The 20,203-nt window shown below is 52.7% G+C and overlaps 1 protein-coding gene across 1 annotated transcript; it reads left to right on the forward strand.

The window, feature by feature from the left end:
• Positions 1-250: 250 nt before the first annotated feature.
• LRRC43 (leucine rich repeat containing 43) lies at positions 251-17,709 on the forward strand. The gene is made up of 12 exons (XM_021698572.1): positions 251-343; positions 1,720-1,980; positions 3,029-3,139; positions 4,548-4,687; positions 6,164-6,402; positions 7,008-7,195; positions 7,783-8,009; positions 9,720-9,861; positions 10,013-10,171; positions 10,251-10,436; positions 10,765-10,801; positions 17,585-17,709. Exons 1-12 carry the CDS (start codon positions 251-253, stop codon positions 17,707-17,709), a joined length of 1,908 nt encoding a protein of 635 aa, XP_021554247.1.
• The last annotated feature ends 2,494 nt before the right edge of the window (positions 17,710-20,203 follow it).

Here is a 20,203-nt window from a genome sequence, read left to right on the forward strand (position 1 = left end):
TGTACTATTATCCCATTTTACAGCTGCGAGCACAGATGGGTCAGAAGAGAAAACCCAGGTCGTCCCCGCCTGAGTCAAGGTGTCGGATTCCCGGTCGGGAAAAGTCCGCACACACCTGTTCGTCGTGGGTTTCGGGAGCGCCTGCGTGCCGCGCGCCCCCGGAGGGACGAGCACGCGCCCGGCCCTGGCGCGCACGCGCGTGTGTCCCGGCGGTTGCCTAGCGACCGGCTAGGCAGGGGGTCGCGCGGCCATGGAGAAGCCGGGCGTGACCCTGAGCGCCGCGGTCCGGGAGCACCTGAGACACTTGTGTCTGCGCGAGTTCCCGTGCGGCACCGGCAGCTGGGTGCGGGCGCCGGCGGGCGGGGGGCGGCCCGACGAGGGACTCGGGGATCTGGGGGACGGACGGGACTGACCAGGGGCGGGGGGGGTGGGGCGGGGCCGAGGGGCCGCCAGCCGCAGGATGTGGCTGATCTGGAGAAGCCGGGGGGATGGGGGGTTGGACCTGGGCATTTAGGGAGCGGGCTGACCTGAGGTGGGGGCTGGGACACTGCTGGGGCCGACGGGATGGCTCCCCCGCGGCGCCCCTCCCCCACCCCGTCTGTGGGCCTGACCCAGAGAGGAGGGCAGGACCCCCAACCTGAGCACATCAGGCTGACCTGGGGTAGGGCTTCTCAATCTGTTAAAGACACCAGGCCCCTTTTGGGGTGAAGAGCCTTTGCCTGGGCCAAGAGCTTCCTGACCTTCAGGTGCCCCAGATCTCACATAGCGAGAGCCCCCAGGCCCAGGGCCGCATGGTCCTGAGCAGGCCCTGTTCTGAGGCCTGCAGAGGCTGGTGGGTCTGGGAGAAGGGGCTTCCTCCCTCCCTTCGTGTCTCCTTGTGTCTAAGGCCAGAAACACTTCCCTTCCAAGGCTTCTCCCTGGGGAGCAAGTGGTGGCTCAGGAGGGCTAGAGCAGGTGTGTCTCCCCCCCCCATCAGCTAGGTGCTCCTGCTGGGGATGAGGAGCATGACAATGACAACCTGCCGCCCCTCAGATGTGCACAGGAATATCTTGGGGGTCTGGAATGTTTCCCTCCCACTTGCTGAAAAGCTGGCGCCCCCCACACTGGTAAGGGGCTAAGGGGAGGTCAGTGTTCCCGTTTTCATAGAGGAGAACACCCGAGACACCAATCAAGGAACTAAATCATTTGTTTGTTTCATCAACAAACATTGTTGCACACCTCCTGTGTGTGCCTGGCATCCATGCAGAGCTTTGGGGTTTCACGGATGTCTCTCAAGAGTCTCCTGGAGGAAGGGCTGGGAGAAAGTCAACTGTGGGACTCATCCTTTCATCATCCACTGGCATCTCAAATCTGAATTCATCTTTCCAGCCTTGCCCCTTCGTCCTCAAAAACCTTTCCTTGGTTAATACATCCCCCAGAGGGCCTTTCGCACCTCCTAGCTTCTAGTACATAAATCTTTCTGAAGTGTTTGGTTGCTTTCCCCTGCTTCTTCAAGGTTCCCAGCTTGAGTGAACTCTTAAAGGCCGGAATGTAGTTCTCGGTCTGTAGTTCTATCCGTGGCTAATAATCAGTCAAAATTATTGATTACTCACCGTCTAAACGTCTAAACTCTTTGTCCCTGATTGTCCTATCTTATGATCTGCTCTATTTGGGGAGTCTCGAATCCTTGAGAGGGGCTGAGTGACTGAGTAGCGAAATTCTCCACCTCCACCTCTGCAGAATAAGTCACGCTTTCTTCCTCGAACTTGGCGAACATGGAAGGAGCTGGTCCCCAGAGAGGAGGAGGCCGTGAACCCTGGGGAGGAGACCGTGGAGGCACTGCTGGGCCTGGTCCGCAGCCCCCACTCACCCTGGGCTCTGCTGGAGGGCTCCAGTGCAGAGGACCATTTTCTGAGAGAACTGGCCATCCAGAATCCGCTGGTGCTCAAAGACACCTTCTTCTACTCCTACTTCGGGTCCCTACGGGTGGTGGACAAGCAGGTAAGAGCCGGGAGTTGCTGCTGGGGAGGCCATTCGCCCTACAGAACTGTACAGTCCTTAGTGGTGGGTCCTCAGTGTTAAGTGGGAGGAAGGATGGGAAGGTAGCTGTGCCCCCCGAATTGACTTCACCAGTCCCCCCACGAGCAGGGCCAGCTGCTCATTTGTTGGTGTCTTCTTTCTTCACCCCCCTGAGAGGGGGGTCATCCAGGCGTGTCTTGTAGAGCTGACTTCCGGTGCACCCTGCAGTCGGCCCTCCTGGGTCCTAGAAGAGACGTTTAAAGTGTCTCTATTGGTTTTACTTAAACTGTGGGGACCTGGGGTTAGGGAGGGTTGGCATGGTACCGTATTAGTTTCTGTTATGAAAAAGGCTTCTTCGCTGCTACCAAATAACAGAGCCCCAAACTGCAACCTCAGCCTTCCTACCTTTCCTTCTCCTTCCCCAGAGAAACTGTGAACTTACACAGTACCAGGCATGAGGAGTGAGAGCCACTCCTACCAATTTGCTGGGACCTTCCCGGTGTCCGCTCTGAAAGTTTTGTGTCCTAGGAACCCCTCAAACCTGGGCAGACTGGCACAGTCACCAGGAAGGGCCCTAATGTCTTTGAGGCCACAAACACCTGAAGATTCACAGATGGACCCCTCGGAACTTCGGGTCTGACCCTGCTGGGCGTCAGCTAGAGATTCCTTACAGCCTCGGGGTCCGCTGTGGCCCAGGGGTAGACAGCAAAGAACATGGCATCCCTGCCCTTGGGAGCTCACAGTCCAACAGGGGACACAGGAACTGAGCTGGAAGTTGGACAACACCTCGGGGGGGGGGTGAGGGCAAAGAGGTGAGAGATCCCCGCCGGGGTCGAGGCACAGGGGTCCTGGTGGCATGTGCAGGGGAGCCGCTCAGGAGGTCAGTGAGGGGGAGGATGGGGGTTGGCGTGTGCGACGTGACTCCCTCAGGAGGGGAAGTGGCTGTCGCTGTCCTCCTGTGGACCCCATTTCTGCTCCACAGCTGCCTCGCCCACGAGAGCGCCTAGCTTCCTGCCCCCTTCCCTTCCAGGTGAGCCTGGTGGATAAAGGTCTCCTGAAATTTCAGAAACTTGAAGAGTTGGTACTGAGTGCCAATCAAATCAAGGAGATCGACGCCGTCAACCTGCCCCCAACCCTCAAGGTAAAGGAGCCCAGGCTCCATGTAGCATCTTTGTTCTGGCGCAGCCCAGAGACCCTGCCCCTGCCTTGTCCTGCCACCCAAAGCTTCAGCCAGTGTGGCTGTATGCCAAGCTTTGGAAAGGGAGGCCAGAGTCCTCAGAAAAGTAGAATTTCTGTGTGACCCAGCAATGCCATCTCTAGGCATATGCCCCAGAGAATTGAAGGCAGGGACTGAGATTCTTGCAGCCAAAAGTGGGGCCAACCCAAATGTCCATCCACAGATGAGTGGGTAAACAAAATGTGGTCTCTCCATACCGTGGGATGTTGCTCAATCAGAAAAGGAATGAGTCATGCCACAGCATGGATGAAACTTGAAAACATAATGCTGAATGAAAGAGGCCAGACCCAAAAGGTCACATATTAGGTGATTCAGCTTGCACAAAATATCTAGGAGAGGCAAATCCACAGGGACCGGAAGCAGAGCAGAGGTTACTAGGGCAGGGGTGAGGGCGATGGGGAGTCATTGCGGTACACGACGGGTACCCACTGTGATGGGCACAGAGCATCCGTCTGGGGTGATGAAAACTTTCAGAAATAGGAGTGATGATGTTGGCTGCATGATGATGGGACCCCACATAACGCCGCTGAACAGTACACTTACAAGTAGGGAAAATGGCAAATCATAAATATTTTGCCACAGTAAAAAAAAAATCATTTTAAGAAAAGCTAGCCTGGGCTTTATTATGAATTTTCTGCTGAACCAACCAAAATGGTCTCAATTTTAAATTAAATGTGGAAATTCATAGATTTTGTGGCAGAAGGGACTCAGAACTATGGCTCAGTGCCAGGCCTACGAAGAAACCAGGCGAGGCCTCGGAGCAGAAATCCAAGAATGCTCTGTTATCCTCCAGTGAGTCCTTACTCCAGTCAGGGGCCCTTTGGCTTTCCCAGAGACAGGCTGCCATGGGCTGGGCAGTTGCCAAATTGCTATGCCTGTCCCCATCCACTCCACCATCCCCTCCCATGCCAAATTTCCACGTGTCCTTCACAAAAGGAAAAGAAACTTTCCAACACCTGCTGCAGAAATATTTGTTCCCCATATTTTATTTTATTTTATTTTTAAATTTATTTTGAGAGAGTGAGTGAGAGAGAGCATGAGAGGGGAGAGGGAGAGGGAGAAGCAGGCTCCCGCTGAGCCAGGAGCACAATGTGGGGCTCGATCCTGGGACCCCAGGATCACAAGCTGAGCCAAATGCAGACACTTAACCGACTGAGCCACCCAGGCGCCCCTTTCCCCCATATTTTAAAGGGAGCCCGGGTGGGTGCAGGGCAGCCTGGTATGAGAACTTCCCCGTTCCACCCGCTGTTTCTCAGGGAGGGAGGGAGGAGGACGGATGGACTCACAGGCCTGTTCTTTCTGCTCCTCCCAGGTGCTGGAGCTCTACGGCAACAAGATCAGCAGTCTGGAGTGTCTGTGCACTAGCCCGCCCCCTTTTCTCCAGCACTTGGGGTTGGGTCAGAACAAGCTTCTGGGCCCCTTGGAAAGTCTGTATGTCACCGCGGATCACTGGTAACTCAAGAGCCCGGGATGGAAAGAGAGAGAAGGGCTTAAGCCTTAGGTTTGGGGGGGGTGCCTTGAAGAACTCAGCTTTGTTTTTTTCTGTAATAACTGCTGGTTGGCTGTCAGCTCCAGACCTAGGATTCATGTCTCTGACTGAATAAGCAAAACCTCCCACTGCAGCCCAGGGAAGGATTACAAGAGGTGGTGGGAGTGGGTCAGACCTTTCGCTTTGAAGCTTTTAGAGCAGGGCTGCCGACATCGGAGTGGGCAACGGTTGGTTGTGGGGCTGTCTCATGTGGCATCCCTGGCCTCCACCCACTGGCTGCCAGGAGACCCCCACACCAGTTGTAACCACCCAAAGTCTGTAGACTCATGCCATGGCCAGAGTACCGTGTGTTCTGATTTCTTATTTGGAAAACATACTTCCTCTAAACTGAGGTAACCTGCTTCATGCCAGGTGTGAGTTTCATAAAAACACGTAAGTGAAACCTCTGTCTTTCACTGCCTTGAAATTCACAAAGGAGGCTACCCTGCTCATGGATCGGTTTTGCTGATGTCTTCCCAGTCTTCTTGAAGGCTGACATTGGATAAGGTCCATGGGCTGACCTCATGAGATGTGTTTCTCGGGTGTTTCCCATTGACTGGCTGCCCGGGGCCGGGAAAGCAGGGCAGGAGGGGAGGGGAGGTGCCCAAGTTCAGTCCACTGGGACCGGAGGGTATGACGTGCTGATACATGCCCCTCGCGTTCTTCTTGCTGCTGTGTCAGAGCTGGTACCAGTTTGCTCTGTGCAGTGGGGAGAGCACCCGTGCCCCCCTTCCTGGCCCTTTCCTCCAGACTGGGATGGAGGGCGCCTCCTTTGTCCTCACTGGCGTGTTCTTCTTCACTCATGTGCCCCCAAGACATGAATGACAGGGCTTCCTACAACCATGAGCCAGTGGGGCCTTTGGAAGGCGTCCTCCAGCTTCTGGACCCCTCAGGTTTCACGCACCCTCTTCCCAGGTCCCCATATTTACCGGCCCCTCTTACCCCACCCACTGCTCCTCCCCACTGGCTTCCTTCTGTCTTCCTTGCCACTGTCAGTCTTTGGTGAGAACCTTCTAGATGCACAATGCTGTATCAGGATCTCTGGGTGGTACCAAGAGTTTAACTGAGAAGAAGAGATCTGTGTAAATGGAAGTCATTGCAGGCAGGAAGTGACCAGGGCCATCTCTATGTCACACAGGATGGCAGTGTCGGGGGGGGGAGGGGTAGTAGAACCAAGAGGTGCTTCTCAACAGGGGGGCAAACTTGAGTCAAGGGCAGCTAACTTGGGAGTCGGGACTGGGGCTCCTATCCCACCCTCAGCACGGGCCTGCTGTCTGTCCTGGACATGGGGTGCTGGGGGGTGTTGAGCAGGGCGGGCCCGGCGCGTGACCACAGCTGCCTGTCCCCAACCCCACGCTCACCCTGCCTCTGACTCCTGGATGGCCCTGCTCCCCTTCGAGGCCCAACCTCATCTCTCTGGACCTGAGCTTCAACGACCTGACGGACCTGCAGGGCATGATCGCCAGCCTCAGCACCCTCCCACACCTGCGGCTGCTCGGGCTGCAGGGGAACCCCCTGGCCCTGGTGCCCTACTACCGAGGCTTCACCATCGACAGCCTGTCCGGGCTCTGCGTGCTGGATGACATCACCGTGTCTCCCAGTGAGAAGCATCAGTTCCGGGGGCTCAGCCACAGTGGGGGTGAGGGAGCAGATGGGCAAGGGGGGAGGAGCTGGCGTCTGCTCACCGGCCCACCATGGAACTGGGTGGCCTGTCCCGGCAGCTCCCCAGTTAGTCAGGGGTAGCTCACCTTCTTGGGCACAGTTCTCTCCCAGATTTCTGATCCCCGTAATTGGGATTTGGGGACAGAAGTGGTAAGGAGGCTGAGACCATCCTAGGCCAACAGGAAACATTCTTTCAATTTCTTTACTTTTGTGATGGCTTGAGATCACCCCCTGGTGGCCCATGCGGCAAGCCGCATCAGAGCCTTCTCAAGGTGAGGGTGACGGAACATGGGTCATCAGAGCTTCCTGTGTGCAGGCTGCGCTACGGTAACACCGATTCTTCATCTGTAACCATCCTGCAAAGGCAGCTACTATCGTTCACATTATACAAATCCGGAAAACAAGGCTTAAGGGCGGTATCTTACCGAAAAGGGACTTACTCCAAATCACTGTGTTTGAACTTCGCAGAACTGGGATTTGAACCCAAGTCTGCCAACTTCGAGGCTCAGCCCCGCCTGCAGGGAACCGGCTGGGCCTGCCCTCCCCTGCTGTCCCCCTCACTTCTGCCCCCTCCCCTTGCAGACCTCTTGGCCCGTGAGGCCCAGCTCGTGGTGACTATTGGAAATGTCAAGGGCGTTCTGGACACCTCTATCCTGGACCCGGAGCCGGGGCCTCAAGGCCCTTTTATTACTTACAGCTACTACGTGACCTACGATTTTGTGGAAGACGAAGAAGGAGAAGGAAGTGATTACGGTGGCGTGCTGGCTGAGGTGTGTGCCCCGCGGGCTGCTCCCGGGAACTGGGGCGCATGCGCTGCATTTGGCTCCCCAGGGTCTCCTGTGCAGGCAGAACCGCTTCTTGGGGCCCAGAAAACCCCTTTCCTCGGAGCTTTCTGGTTCACACCCTACTCTGAGAAGGGAAGCCGCTCTATTCAGCCCCTTTCTTGCAGCTCCAGTTACTCACCTGTGTTCACCTCCTTCCTTTGCCCTTGAAATCCGAGCAAACGGCCTCACAAGGGAGCAACATTTACAACCAGGCCGGTTGCTCCCCACCCCATGCTTCTCCCCTCCTCTTCCATCGCCCTTCTCATGGAAAGCAGACCCGAGGGTATCATCCGACCAGGAGAGATGGGGGACACCCTACCTCCTGCAGAAATTGTCACTGTTCTTACTCCTATCATAGGCCTCTCAGAAGGGCCAAGATGGGCATTTTTTTTTAAACTTCCTGCCCAAGCCCGTGTGTTGGTTGGTGCTTCAAGTTCACCGCGGCGCCGGCACCTGTTCACGCACATGCGCGCTGCGCGCGAGGAGAACCCTGCGCACAGCGCCGGGCGCGGGTGTCTGGCTCTCTCCCGCAGATCGTCAGGCCGTCACCCAGCATGGAACAGCTGGGCGAGGACATTCCCGAAGAGGTCTTCGAGGAGGCTGAAGACTCGCTAGAGTCCGGGCTGTCCACCCAGTCGGGAGAGCTGGAGGGTTCGGTGGCCTCGGGCGGGTCGGGGCCCTTGCCCAGGGTGACCGACTCCGCCGAGGAGCTGGCCAAGTTGCGGCCGCGAATGGATCCCCGGCTCTGCTCCTCCCCAGGGTAAGGACGGAGGCCGCGCGGGAGCAGGGCCTGGGAGCCCGGGGTCCCGCGAGCTCGGCCCGACAGCGGCCCCTGGGGACCCTCTGGGCCGGTGGCCGCGCAGGTGCGGCCGGGTTCGGTGGTCGAGGCCCCGGGAGCGTCCCCCCCCACCCCCCACCAGAGCGCAGCTGCGCCTTTGTCCCTGGACGCTCAGCTGTTCTGAAGGCTGGGCTTTCGTTAGTCAACGCAGAGGTGAGAGAGGGGCAGCCCTTTCCCTCCGCCCTCGGAGTTGAAAAGCTCCTCGGTTTAACTTTTTAACTCTAATGGAATTGATTCTGGCGTCTGACACGTGGTGTGGATCTCGCAGCCTGAGTAGCGGGTGCTTTCTCACCCTCCGAAGGCCCCCCTCACGGGCCGCGTGCGTATCACATGTTGTGTCTTATTTGATAAAGAATCTTTTTCGATGATGAAGAATTTTACAAGAATTCAGAGTCACTTCTCATTGAGTCTTGAAGCTCCGTTAACTGGTTCGGTAACTCACTTCAAAACATGGAGCCTGGTTTGCGAACTTCCTGCTATCAGCTGGTGGTGTCACCTGATTCTTCTGACGGCCAGAGCCCCGAAAACAGGATTTGCGACTGAGTTCTAATGAACTGAGCTTTCGCCCCACGCAGATTTTGCTGCCGATGCCCTCAAGGAACTGGGAAAGCGAGTTTCTCTTGAAGCTAAAAGAGTTATTTCTTTTTTTAATTATTTAACTTCCACTGAGGGTAAAGGATTCAGGCTTGTGGAGACTCTGAGGGGGCTGCTGTGGGCCCCTGTGCTGAGTTCCCGTGGGTGACAGAATGAGGGAGGAGGCTACCCCAGCTGTCAGAAGAGGGGGAGCCCCCACCCAGCCCCGAGCCAGGCTCCCTGGTCAACCCCAGCCTTGTGGTCCTGGTCGCTGTGGTTGTTGTTGTTGTTGTTGAATTTTTGGAAATAGTAACCATACAATAGAACCACAAATGATTCTGCCTTAAAAAATATGTCAATTAGAAAATAAAAGTTTCTCCTCCTGCATCCATCAAACTCATCCCATAGAGTGAATTACCCTTTTATTTATTTATCTACTTTAAGTAGGCTCTATGCCCAATATGGGGCTTGAACTCAGGACCCCCAAGATCAAGAGCTGCATCCTCTCCCGACTGAGCCAGCCAGGCGCCCCAGAATGAATTACTCTGAATAGTTTTGTGCATCTAGTTCCCTGTTTCTTCTTACACGGTCATATATACAAACATATATACTCCTATAATTTTTTTTCTCAAAAAATGAACTCATATTCTGTGTCTCAGTTCGAAATGTGCTGATTCTGCATGTGGCACTGGACACACAGACCTGTTCTATTATTTTATTACAAAATAAATGATTCAAATGTAACCCACATATCCGGAAGTATCCACCTTACAGCCAAATGATGAGGGCCCCCAGGCAACCACTGCCCTTGACAAGAAACATCAGAACCTCCGAAGACTCCTTAGGCCCCTCCCTCCTTCCTAAGGGTCACTGTCAACTCAACTAACACCATGAACTCGTGTGCCTCTCTTCGACCTTTCTGTAAATGGCCTCGGGCAGTAATCCTGTGTGTCTGGCCACCTGTCACGCTGTGCGCACGTCTCCTCACAGGCCTTGCCCTGGTCCCCAGCCGTGGCCTCCCGGGTGACGGCCCCCCTGTCTTCCTCTGCCCTCCCCAAGGACGGTTCTCTTCAGCACCATCCGCAAGCCCTGGACTGATGTCATCCCCTGCAACTACGAGATGCACCACACGCTCAGGGACCTGGTGCCCCTCAAGGCCTTCCTGCTGGCGGGGACCACCGTGACCATCGTGGAGGAGAAGGTGGGTGACCCGGGCTCCCGTGTTCCGGGCTCCTGTCAGGGCATCACCAGGGGCCCTGCTGCCTTATTGGCGACCTCAGCGCCTTTCCAGCAAGATCCCAGCCAGCCCCCAGCCGCCTGCCGTCACTCGCGGCCACCTCGCCATCCCCTAGATTCTCTCCTGGCCTCTGGTGCCTCCGCCTGTCGAGACTGTGTTGCCTGCCAAGAAAGGAAAAGGGGAGAAGGACAAGAAGGGGAAGAAGGACAAAGACAAGAAGGGAAAGGACGGGAAGGACAAGGCCGGGAAAGGGGAGAAAGAGACGGCGCCGAAGGTACCTGCTGGGCTGCCGGGGGCGCTCTGGGCCCCATCCCTGCCGGGGACACATCCACTCTCCCTGCCTCTCCCCACAGGAGCAGAAGGCGTCCAAGAAGAAGGAGCTTCCTAAGGAACTCCGCCAGGACCCGCCCATCCTGCGGGTGCTGGGCAGCGGCTTCGTGGCCCTGGAGCCCCTGCTGGTGGGGGAGCCACTGGTGTCCGAAGTGTGCAACTTCGGGGTGATCCGCACCCTGGAAACTGACAGGCTGACCTTTCTCAGGGTACGGGGGGCCCCGCCACACCCCTCCCCACCGAAACAGTGCTGGGCAGGGAAGGGCTGTGTGGGGCCCTGAGAGGCACGGGGTGGGGGGCAGGGGCGGGGAGGTCCTCTCCTTCGGCCATGCGGTGGCGCCCAGCTCCCAGCTTTACGGGCCCAACGCCGTGGGCGGCCTTCTCAGGTGTGAGGAGTCTGGCCAGTGGGCAGGTCAGGCCCGCTCCTCCCTGGGAGACCTGCCCCCCTTCCTGGGCCACCGGCGGGATCTGCAGCCACCCCTTCCCCAGTATCCCCCAACTCCAGTAAGCCTCTCCTGTCCTGGTTCTTTCTCTCAGGATGCAAAGAAGAACAAGAACAAGAAAGCTAAAAGGGGTAAGATCTAATGATGGTAACCGGGAGCGGGGAATGTTTCCTGAGGACCTTAGTCTGTTCCCAATGCGATAACAAGCCACAGCCTGGGGGGCTTATAAACAACAGACATTTATTTCTTGCAGCTCCGGAGGCTGGGAAGTCCAAGACCAAGGTGGCAGCGTCGTTAGGTAAGGGCCCACTTCCTGGCTCGTAGCCAGCCCCTTCTTGCTGCGTCCTCACGTGGTGGAAGGGGCACGGGGACTCTCTGGAACTTCTTTTGTAAGGATACTAATCCCATTCATGAGGCTCTACCCTCACGACCTCGTCACCTCCCAAGGCCCCATCTCCTAATACCATCACTTCTGGGGGTTAGGATTTCAACGTGTAAATTTTGCAGGGACACAAACATTCAGACCGTAGCAGGACCTGGGGAAGGATCAGCCTGATTTGGGACCAAGGAAATGGAAGGACGGAGAATCCTATCTTCTGGGCAGCGGGAAGGCCATGCCCACCCTAAGGACCCAACCCTCCCTCTTTCCTGAATCCCCGAGACAAGAGCAGGTGCTGCAGGTCATGCTAAGGGCAGGAGAGGCAGCCTGGGGTAGGAGGCAGGTGAGGTGGGAGAGGGGGCTGAGTTGGGCCTGGCCCAGGGTCCTTCTGGCCCAGCAGTCTGGTGCCTGTTTCAGGTCATTGGTCCTGTTTGCCCAACGAGGAGTCTGGGCTTGTTCTGTGAACAGGGGGCAGTCACTGAAGTGTCTACAATAGGTAAGCTTTAGATCTGAGCTGTAGAAAGAACCAGCTGGCTTGGAAGGAGCGACAGGAGACAGGGGACCGGCTGGGAGGCTGCTGCGAAGTGTAAGGCCAGGTCAGAGCAACACTGTTCCCGACAGCCGGAAAGTGCAAATGGCCCAAGGCCCATCAGTGGATGAATGCCCAGATGAGGCATTTCCACACAACAGGGATTCCTCAGCAGCTGAAAAGGAACAAAGCCCGGCACGTGTATAGCCTGAGGAACCTTGAAAACATGATGGCGAGGAAAGAAGCCAGTCACAGAAGGCCACATAGTGTTTGATTCCGTTTATGTGAAATGTCCCAGGACAGATGAATCCATAGGGACAGAAAGTAGATCAGTGGGGGCTGGGGGAGGGGGTTAACTGCTAATGGGTACAGGGTTTCCATGTGGGGGGACGAAATGTTCTGGAATTACATCATGGGAATGGTTGAACAACGTTGTGAATATACTAAAACCCACAGAAGTGTACATTTAAAAATAGTTAAAATGTTGAATATTATGAAAATTTTATCTCGATGAAAGGAAATTCACCTAAACAAAGCAAAACAATGTACAGGCAAGAAATGCTAAGGGCCTGATGTGGAAGTGGACGGCAGAGGTGGTGTGGAGGGAACAGGTCCGACAGTGACTGGGGGCAAGGGGGGCAGGAGAGGCTTCTGCCTGGGGCCTGCAACGCTGTACCCGGGGCTGGGCTTGGTTTTGCACCTGTGAAGTTGAAGTGTATGGAGCGTCCAAGAGCCTTTCCCTCTCCTGCCCCTTGTCTCCCGATGCCTTCTCCATCTCCTCTGCCACCACCCCAGACAACCACCATTGCCACCTTGTTGCACCTCCTTCCTCCCACATGGCCACTCTGTCGGCTCCCCCGCGGCCGCCAGGGCGATCGTGTTTGCAAGTCCGGCTGAGTCACTCCCCTGTTGGAATTTCTTCCATGACTTCCTGCTGGCTGCATCACAAAATCCAGATTTCCATGTTCTATAAGCCCCCGAGAGTTCTGCTTGGCATACTTTATCTGCCACTGTTTACTCAGCTACTCCATCTGCCAGATCTCAGCTTCAGTTGCCTTCTTCAGGGAAGCTGATCCTCTGGATTAGGGTGGGCTCCCTTTTTTTCTTCATAGCATTCGATGGGTTTTGTTTTTCGGGGGGTTTTTTAAGGGATTTTATTTATTTGTCAGAGAGAGAGAGCACAAGAAGGGGGAGCAGCAAGTAGAGGGAGAAGCAGGCTCCCCATGGAGGAAGGAGCCCGATGACGGACTTGATCTCAGGACCCTAGTATCATGACCTGAGCTGAAGGCAGATGCCTAACCAACTGAGCCACCCAGGCGTCCTGAATCCAGTGTTTTCATCTGTAGTACTCAGCACTGTGCAAACTATAGAGATATGAATCCATGTAATTGTTTTATTTTTATTTTGCCCACTACACTGAAACTATAAGTGTGTGTGTGGGGGGCTGCCCCTGCATTCTTTAAAGTCATACAATCCCCAGTCCCCAGCATAGTAGGCTCATAGTAGGCCATCAACATTGATTGAATGAATGAATCAGCTTATAGGTGGTATTTAAAACCATGAAAATATGTGTGCTTATGTTGACAGAGAAAAGGATTGAGCCCAGCACCCTGGGGTACTCTACAGATTTTGAGCAGGAAAGGACAAGACCTGGAAGGATCACATTTAACCATGTCCTAAAGCAAAATTCAAAGATATTGTAAGGAATACAAAAATAGCACGCCAGGTGGGGCACCTGGGTAGCTCAGTCTGTTAAGCATCAGACTCTTGATTTCAGCTCAGGTCATGATCTCGGGGTCATGAGATCAAGCCCCACATTGGGCTCTGTGCTTAGCGTGAAGTCTGCTTGAGAGTCTCCTCTCCCTTTCCCTCTGCCCCTCCCCCCCACTTGCACACACTCTCTCTCTCCAAAATAAATAAAATCCTTAAAAAAAAATAGCACCCAAGGTAAAATTCACATATGCCATTCAATTAAAAAAAAAATCAGACATGCAAAAAAAACAGGAAATTCAATATATAATGAGAATTTATAAATCATAACTGACTCAGAAATTACATACATGTTAGAATTAGTAGACAAGGACATTAAAGCAGTTATTATAATTATATTCCATATATCTAAGAAGCTAAAGGAAAGATGGTGGTATGTAGCAATATGGACTATAAGCCAAACTTTTAGGGATGAAGACTACCATGTCACATTAAAAATACATTTACTGGGATTAATGGCATATTAGACAATTTAGAAAAAAAGTTTAGTAAACTGGAAGCAGTAGAGACTATCCACAATTAAACTCAGAAAAATGGCTGGAAAAAATGAACAGCATCAGTGAATTTTGAGACAAATTCAAAGGAACTGATGTCCATATAGTTGGAGTCCCCAAAGGAGAGTGGGGTAGGCAGAGAGAATATCTGAAGAAGTAATTGCTGAAACATTTCCAAGCTAGATGGAAATTATAAATAAACCAATCCAAAAAGTTCAGTGAACTCAAAACACAAGAAGCATGAAGAAAACTAAACCAAGCTAGATAGTAATAAAACGGCTTAAAATCAGTGATGAAGACAGAGGAACAAAGATAAAGATGACAGCAGTCTTATCAGGAAAATACCAAATAGAAGACAGTGAAAGACTTCTTAAACACTCAAAGAAAAATAACTATCAACTTAAAATTCTTTACCTAACAAAAATATCTTCCAAAAACAAAAGTGAACTGAACACTTTTCTAGACATACACGTGCTGAAAGAATGTATCACCAGCATACTTGTATTACAAGAAATGTTCAAAGAAGTCCTTTAAGCAGAAGAAAATACTAGATGGATCTGGATCTGCACAAAGAAATCAAGAACACTAGAAATGGTAACTGTGGTTAAATATAAAGACTCCTTTCTTAGTATTTAAATATGTTTAAGTGATTGCTAATTGTTTAATGAAAAAATATATTGCAGTGCTTATAACACCAGTAGAATGTATAACAACAGCAAAAAGGCTAGGGTTGGGAGTAAGGAAAGAAATGGAAGTGTATCACTGTAAGATTCCTATTTCTACATGAAGTGGTATAATATCACTTGAAGCCAGACTGCGATAAGTTAAAGATATTTATTATAAACTCTAAAGTAACCATTAAAATGATACAACAAAAAGTTCTAGCTAATAAGCCAACAAATGAGAGAAAAGAGGGATCATAAAGATACTCAGTTAATCTAAAAGGAGGTGGAAACAAAAAAGAAACAACATGTGAGATAAATAGAAGACAAATAACAAGATGGTAGACTTAGGGCGCCTGGGTGGCTCAGTTGGTTAAGCGACTGCCTTCGGCTCAGGTCATGATCCTGGAGTCCCTGGATCGAGTCCCACATCGGGCTCCTTGCTCAGCGGGGAGTCTGCTTCTCCCTCTGACCCTCCCCCCTCTCATGTGCTCTCTCTCATTCTCTCTCTCTCAAAATAAATAAATAAAATCTTTAAAAAAAAAAAAAAGATGGTAGACTTAAACCCAATCATATCAATAATCACATTAAATGTAAATGGTCTAAACACCCAATTAAAAGGCAGAGATGTTCTGATTGGATAAAAAAGTAAGACCCAACCACATGCTGCTTACCAGAAATCCACTTTAGATATAAAGATACAAAAATATTAAAAAATAGAGAAATATATTCATGCTTACACTAATAAAAAAAGGAGCAACTATTAATATCAGACAAAATAGACTTCAGAGAAAGAATATTACCAGGAATAAAGAGGGTCATTTCATAATAATAAAGGAGTCAAGAGGATTTAACAAACCTAAGCATGTATGCACCTAATAATCGAGCTTCAAAATACATGGGGAAAAAAAAAACCTGATAGAACTACAAGGAGAAATAGGCAAATCCAAAATTATATTCAGAGATTTCAATATACCTCCCTGAGTAATTGATAGGACACATAGACAGAAAATCAGTAAGGATGTAGGAGACTTGAATCACACTGCCAATCAATTTGAGGTAACTGACATCTGTAGAGTACCTCACCCAATAACATGAAAATACACATTCTTTAAGTGCACACAGAACCAAGATATTCCATAATCTGGGCCATAAAGTCTCAATAAGTTTAAAACAATTCAAGACATACAAAGTACCCTATCCTCTGTGACCATAGTGGAATTAAATTAGAAGTCAGTAACAAAGATATTTGTAAAATCTCCCAATTTTTAGAAACTAAATAACGCACATCTAAATAACCCATGGACCAAGAAGAAATCAAAAGGGAAATTTAGAAAGTATTTTGAACTGAATGAAAATAAAAATATAAAATGTCAAAAATAGTAAAACTTAAGTAAGCCAGTATTCATAGAGAAATTTATAGCACTAAATGCCTATATTAGAAAAGTTTCTGGGTTGCCTGGGTGCCTCAGTTAGTTAAGCATTTGCCTTCAGCTCAGGTCAGATCTGGGGTCCTGGGATCGAGCCCCATATTGGGCTCCCTGCTCAGTAGGGAGTCTGCTTCTCCCTCTCCCTTTCCCTCTGCCCCTCCACCCCACTCAAGCTCTCTTGCTCTCTCGCAAATAAATAAATAAAATTTTAAAGAAAAGGAAAGCTTCTAAAACTAAATTTAATAGGGCTGTAGGATACAGGGTCAGTATTCAAGAAATTAAATGTATTTCCATATACTAGCAATGAACAATCAGATAGTGAATTTTTACAATGGCATTGAAAAATATGAAATAGGGATAAACCTGACTAAGGATGTGGAAGTCTTGTATTCTGAAAACTACAAAACGTTGCCAAGGGGAATCAAAGACTTAAATAAATGGTGGGATAAATATGTACATGGATAGGGAATTCAGTATTGTTAAGATGTTGGTTTTCCTCAAATTGATCTATAATTCAACCTAATCTCAATCATAATTCTAGGGGGATTTTTTTTTCTCGTAGAAATCAGTAAGTTGATTCCAAACTTAATATGGAAATTCAAAGGACCTAGAACAGCCAAAAGAGCTTTGAAAAAGAACAAAGGACATACACTGCTGGACTTCAGGACTCATTCAAATATGGACATCTGATTTATGATCAAGCCACAGGGTTAAGATGGTCTCAAATTTTTTTACACTTTTGCAAATCTTTTTATTGTCTGGCTTAATTGACAGTTGCATTGGAATAGCTGCCTCTGCTGTTAATCTCTTGTGTTGCAGTGTTTGAAGTGTATGAAGAAAATCCAATCTCATATGGACATGTAACTGTAAAAGGGAATATGTTAAAATAGGTTTTCAAATAACTGGATATTTTTCTTTGATATTATGTCAAATTTGACAGCTAGTGGTTTTTTTAAAGGCTGTTACAGAGGGAAAACAATCTATATGAATGCCTTTTTTCCTAGTCAGTTATGTTAAAATCCATTGGTCTACATTGCCATTTTTTCATTGCATTTTGAAAGGCTATCTTACTCATGCACAATTTGTAACATCAGGCATTGGTTATTTGTAAAATACTGGTTCACTGAGTTATGCAGATCTTCCAACTGTTGACACATTTCATTATACATTCCACAAATCACATTCTTTATCAGCACCCATATCATTAGAAGAGTCCTTGAGTATTGGGAAACTGTTAGGTTCATGGTGGCAGATACAGTGTTTCCAAATTCTAATTTCTACTTGAAAGCTCAAATGTTATAAATTTAACAAAATGCTTTCCGTTGTTTTCCCTGACATGCCAGACTTCATTCGCTTTTTAGAAAATAACCTGCCAAATATTCACGTCTGAATAACCGCGGTTTGTCAGTGTTCTTTCAAGTGAAGACGGTGCTCCAAGACAAGCCGCGGGTTCAGCTTGCAGCTCAACACAGCTGCGCCTTGTTCAGTGATGTGATTAGATGCGATTTAGCTGTGTTCCTCCCTACGGTTAAGACCCGAGGGTGGAATCTCGGATTCCCAAACCGCGCTCCGCCTGGAGCCCGTCCAGGGCGGCCGAGAAGCAGCCCGCACATCTCTCGGGACTCACATACTCGTGTTTTTATTTCTCAGAAAAAAAATCTGCGGCTCCAAAGTACGACAGCGACTACCAGCCCCAGCCGCTGACCGTGGAGGTGCAGATCCAGCTGAACCAGTACCGCTCGGCCGAGGAGGCGCTCCGGGAGATCGCCCTGTAGGGCGCCGGATTAAAGGCTCTTCTGACCACCGCGGCTCCGCGTCCGTGCGGCCGCCGCGTCGGGGAGCGGGGGGCCGGCAGGGGGCGCGGGGCGGCCTCTCCGCCCGCAGGTGCGCAGCGGGTGCGCGAAGCCCGGTGTGGGAGGGGTCCCGCGGCGCCCCGGAGCCCCGCCCCAGCCGAGCGGGCGGAGCGAGGCTAGAGCCCCGGGTCCCGGCTCGGCTGCGCGAGCTCCTCGCCTGTCCCTGGCCCCGCGTCCCGGCTCAGGTAGGTCCGCAGGGGGCGGGTTGAGCGGGCCCGGGAGCGTCTCCCTGGGCCGGAGGGGCCCGCGCATCCGCGAGGACGCTGGGTCTGGCGGCGGGGTCGTCTCCCCCAGTGGGCCGTCGGGGCCAGGCGGCCTCCTGCTGCCCCTCGGCTTCTGCTCGCCCGCCGGGGCCCGAACGGCCGGAACCGGGCCTCGTGGACCGGGAGGGGTGTCCGCCGCGGGGCCCCTGCTCCTTGCTCCGACGACCCCGCCGGCCTTTGGCCCCCACAACAGCCAGTTAGAGGCTGTCGCGTGGAATGAACTAGCCCTTGGCACTTTCCCTTATCCTAGCGTGTTGGGTCGCCGAGCCCCCAGGACCCGAGGCGGCTGTTCCCCCGCCCAGAAACAATTGCAGACCCTTGGGACTCGGCAGCACACTTGCAGGGGGGTCGTGCCCTCGCTGAAGCCCACGCGGGGTTAAGAACCGGGCTCCTGGGGGCTCACCGTATGGAGACCTACACGGGGCAGGTACTGAATTCGGATTCACAGTAGTGTGAGCGGTGGGGAGCCTGGCTGCGCAGTCTTTCGGGGGGTGGGGGGAACTGGCCTGGGTCAGACGTGAGGGGGCGGTGTGCGCAGCGGGAGCGCCGCGGGCCCAGGCTCCCCGCCCGCAGCTGGAAGCCCGCGCGGCAGCCCCGGCGCCCGTCCCAGCTGCGGGTGGGCTTGACTAATGCAGCCGTTTCCTAGCTGGTCTCCTGCTTCGCTTTCCCTTCCGTGATCCATCACCTAAGCCGCCGCAGGAGGAACCTCTCAAGCGGTGTAATTTCTGTCACCGCCTCCGCTGAGTCCTCCAGCGGGTCTGTCCCGAGCTTACAGTAAACCCAAGCCGCCGCGCGCCCCTCACCGGGGCCTTCTGTGTCGGCCTTCTCCCCCTCCCCCTCCGGCCGCAGCACGCTCCTGGCCGCAGAGCCGTCGCACCTGCTCCGACTCCGGGAGCTCCGCGACGCTGCCTGGCACCCTCCCCCCACCCCCCCCAGGTGTTTGCGGTTTGGCCCCTCCGTTCAGCCCCTGCTCAGATGTCCTTTATCAAGGAGCGCTTTCTGGACTCCCACAGGCTGGAATCCTCTTCCCCAGTCACTGCATTCCCTTACGCTGCTTCCATTTCTTCTCAGCACCGTCTCAAGTCGGGATTGGTTTTGTTTGGTCTCTCTCCTCCGCGGCCCCGGCGGCCGGGAGCGGTGTGGGACCGGGATGGGGCGACTGCGGGTGGACTGGGTGGAAGTGAAGGCCTGTTGGACAAGGACCACATGCAGCGGAGGTGAAGGGGAGGGGCTCGAGGCCTGGCTTTGCTGCCCTTGATCTTGGGCAGGTCCTCTCCCGGCCTCCATTTCTGGGCCTTCTCTCGGTCCTGCTGGGGGGCTTGCTGAGCGAGAACCAGGGCCGCGTGGGGGGTAGGGGTGGGCCACGGCGGCTGCAGGGCAGGCAGCCCGGGCACAGGTCTCGGCTTTCCTGCTTGCTTTCCTGCTCTTCTGTGCAACGGGTTTGTTCTTATAAACCCCCTTTTAAGTGACTCCAAGAAACCTTCCAAGATGCGGGAAGAAACTTGGGGCAGACGTGAAGGACGGGTTCTGTGGTTGCCTTTCTCAGGAGGAGCAGACTCTCTAAGGGCAGTGCCCGGGGCTGTCCTGCGGGGAGACCTAACACAGGGCCTGCCACCAACAGATTAGAGTGCACACTTTTTTGGGGGGGGGGGTAATGGTTTGATTTTAGACTCAAGGGCCCTCAATGTCAGGTTTTGTGCTTAGAATGAATTTCACTGGAAACAACTAGCTCTGTGCCATTTTCACCGGAAGATACTGGAGTTTCCTGGGAAATGCTGAAAGTGCTTGTGGTGCCTCAGGTTTTTGGTTTTTTTATTTTTTTAAGTTAATTTAAGTCATCTTGACACCCAGTGTGGGGCCCGAACTCACCACCCCAAGATCAAGAGTCCCATGCTCTTCTGACTGAACCAGCCAGGCGCCCCATGGTGCCTCGGGTTCAAAGCCCTGCAAGTCCTTTGGGGGAGCCAGCTCTCGAGAGCCTTCTGAAGACCGCGGAAGGCAAGGGCTGGCATAGACGTGCTTGGCCTGTGCCCGGGGAGCGGGACTCCGGAAGGAGCCAGACGATGCACTAAGAGTAAATGAAAGGCCGGCCAGCAGGAACTTCGCGGCTGGGTGGCGGGCCGGGCGGGGCCTGCTCATTCTGCTCTCTCCCT

This window comes from Neomonachus schauinslandi, chromosome 14, assembly GCF_002201575.2.
Source record: "Neomonachus schauinslandi chromosome 14, ASM220157v2, whole genome shotgun sequence".
Taxonomy (NCBI): Eukaryota; Metazoa; Chordata; class Mammalia; order Carnivora; family Phocidae; genus Neomonachus; species Neomonachus schauinslandi.

Bases quoted from the DNA above. Each gene is read 5' to 3' on its own strand.
- LRRC43 (XM_021698572.1), top strand. From the start codon at position 251: ATGGAGAAGCCGGGCGTGACCCTGAGCGCCGCGGTCCGGGAGCACCTG. The intron at 6,403-7,007 runs GTGAGGGAGCAG...CTCCCCTTGCAG, and splicing joins GGGGCTCAGCCACAGTGGGG to ACCTCTTGGCCCGTGAGGCC. The intron at 10,437-10,764 runs GTACGGGGGGCC...TCTTTCTCTCAG, and splicing joins ACAGGCTGACCTTTCTCAGG to GATGCAAAGAAGAACAAGAA.